Source organism: Nicotiana tabacum, chromosome 8 (assembly GCF_000715075.1).
Source record: "Nicotiana tabacum cultivar K326 chromosome 8, ASM71507v2, whole genome shotgun sequence".
Lineage (NCBI taxonomy): Eukaryota > Viridiplantae > Streptophyta > Magnoliopsida > Solanales > Solanaceae > Nicotiana > Nicotiana tabacum.
In genome coordinates this window covers 195,566,782-195,569,630 of record NC_134087.1, presented here as the reverse complement: position 1 = coordinate 195,569,630, position 2,849 = coordinate 195,566,782, and the positions used below count along the sequence as shown (strand labels likewise).

Sequence of the window (2,849 nt, the reverse complement as noted above, 5' to 3'; positions counted from 1 at the left end):
ATCATGGCATGGCCAGAGGGGTTCACCTCATCAGTACACCCATCCTCGACCCCGACCTCAAACCTATGCCCAAGCTCCATATAATCCACTTCAACATTACTTTTCCCCGTAAAACCCCCAATACTCAGCCAGGCCATCCCAATACCTTGTTCACCATGCACAGTCATATGCTCAACCCCCTCCTTACCTACAATGGCGTGCTCCAGCTCCACAGAATACCTATCCAGCTCCACAAAATACCTATCCACCTCCATGACCCTACCAAAACCCTATTATTTCAAACTTTCGACCAAGGCCGGAGTATAGAAGAGAGAGGCAGCAGTAAAAGCAAACTTTTACCCCGCTTGGAGAGTATTATGCTAGTTTGTTTCAAAGGTTAAGGCAGTTGTACGTCTTGAGGCCGATTGAGTCAAAGATACCGAATCCCCCTCCAAAGAACCTCGACTATTCCCTAAGATGTGCCTATTGTTCTGATGCTCCAGGGCAAGACATAGAGAAGTGTTGGCGTTTGAAAACGGCAATCCAGGAGCTTATTGATACCAACCAAATTGTATTCCAAAGCCCAGATGTACCGAACATCAACCAAAACCCTTTGCTAGCCCATGCAGAAATGCATATGATTGAAATAGTTCACAAGGACGGGGAGCCCAAGAAGTCTTCTAAGTCTGTCATGATGATTCGGGCCAGTGAAAGTAATTTGGTTAAAGCTCCCGACTCTACCAAAGCGAAGCCCATGATAGTTGAAGGGGTGATAGAAAAGTCGAGCTCGAAACCACCAGTGTTGGTCGTGAAAGGGCTATCGAAAGATATTGGGGAAAGTCTGGGAAGTTCAAAAGTGGCAGTGCCAGGGATTCCAAATAAGCCTGTCATGGTCGTGAAGGGGGTTCCTATTACCCCTATCATTATTAAACCAGTAACCCAGCTGCTAGTGGTGGATGCCAAGGCTGTTCCGTAGAAATATAAACAAGTGATAGTGACATACAAGGGAAAAGAAATAGAGGAAGAAGTTAATGAAACTGGACGATTGACTCGTTCTGGGAGATGTTTCACCCCAGAAGAATTAAGGAAAGCCAAGACATTCAAGGATAGCCCAATTCCAGTAAAGAAATCGATCACAGAGGAAGAGGCTGAAGAGTTCTTGAAAAAGATGAAAGTGCAGGATTATTCTATTATGGAGGAGTTAAGGAAAACACCAGCTCAGATTTCTCTTTTGTCTTTGTTGATACATTCAGATGAACATCGCAAGGCCTTGATGAAGATTTTGAATGAGGCACATGTTCCTAATGATATCACAGTGAACCACTTGGAAAAGATAGCTGGCAAGATCTTCGAAGAAAACAAGAGTACTTTCTTAGATGATGAACTTCCTATGAAGGGTACAGAACACAACCGAGCTCTTTATCTCACGGTGAAGTGCGAAGATTCTGTTGTCTCAAGGGTTTTGGTTGATAATGGCTCTAGTGCGAATATTTGTCCCTTGTCTACCCTCCAAAAACTGAAGATTGGCACCGAAAGAGTCCACTTGAACAGTGTATGTGTTCGAGGCTTTGATGGGGGAGGTAAAGATTCTGTTGGAGATATAATGCTCGAATTGTCGATAGGGCCAGTTGAGTTCACCATGGAATTCCAAGTGTTAGATGTGGCTGTCTCTTACAATCTTTTATTGGGCAGGCCCTGGATACATGCTGCTAAGGCAGTTCCGTCTTCTCTGCACCAAATGGTGAAGTTCGAATGGGACAAGCAGTAAATAGTTGTGCATGGTGATGAGGACTTGTCAGCTTATAATGACACAATTGTTCCGTTTATCGAAGCTGAAGATGATAAGGGACCTTGGGTCTATCATATTTTCGAAACAGTGTCTGTTGAGAAAATTCCTTTAGGAAAATGCATTTCGTGTCCTAATCTATCCTCCGCTTCCGTCATGGTTGTGAATGAAATGTTGAAGAATGGTTTTGTGCCGGACAAGGGTTTGGGCTCATCTCTGTAGGGTATTGTGCATCTTGTGCGCCCTAGTGGGAATCATGATACATTTTTTTTGGGATTCATGCCCACAGAGAAGGACGTGAAAAGGGTTAAAAATCTGAAACAGAAGGTATGGTCGCTCCCCAAGCCCGTCCCACACATCTCTAAGTCTTTTGTCAAGCCAGGGACCGAAAAACCTCCAACCTCCTCAATCCCAAAACCTGTGGTCGATGTTGATGAAGAGCTGATCAAGAGGTTCCAAAGTGTGTTCGAAGAGGTCAATATGGTAGAAGTTGGTGAAGGCTCTAGTAAAGCAGATGTGCATCTCGTTGGCCCAAACATGAAGCTTAGACTCCTCTCCCCACCAGGAAGGAGTTTTGGTAGTTTGCTTTGTTTTCCTTTTTGTTATCTGGGTTATTCCAGGGTTGTAATCCAAATTTTAGTTTTTGCTTGTTTTGATGTTCAAACCCTCCTATCCTTTTATTTTCAATGAAATGAAATTTTCCGTTTTCCGTTATTCTTAATAGTGTTTTATTTTGTTCTTTTTTCTTTTGTACAGTTCTTTTTATGTTGGTTGCAGTGACATGACATGCATGAAGAGTTTTCAACCGAGTCTTAAAAGCCAATCTAATTCTGAAATAACAATCCAAGAAGTAGAATATGATGATGAAATAGAATATGATGAAGAAGCAGCATTTGAGGAAATCAGTAAAGAGCTAAAACAATTTGAAGAAAAATCAAAGCCTAATTTGAGTGAGACTGAAACAATCAATTTAGGGGACTAGGATGATGTTAGGGAAACCAAGATAGGTGTGCATTTAAGACCGCAAGTTAAGGAGGAAATAATCAAAATATTGTTTGAGTACAAAGATGTCTTTGCATGGTCG

General features: G+C 42.4%; 1 protein-coding gene across 1 annotated transcript; it reads left to right on the top strand.

Annotated features, from left to right (window-relative positions):
• The first annotated feature begins 1,252 nt into the window (after positions 1–1,252).
• Positions 1,253–1,747, top strand: LOC142163477 (uncharacterized). The gene has a single exon (XM_075220767.1). It carries the CDS (start codon positions 1,253–1,255, stop codon positions 1,745–1,747), a length of 495 nt encoding a protein of 164 aa, XP_075076868.1.
• Positions 1,748–2,849: the final 1,102 nt, after the last annotated feature.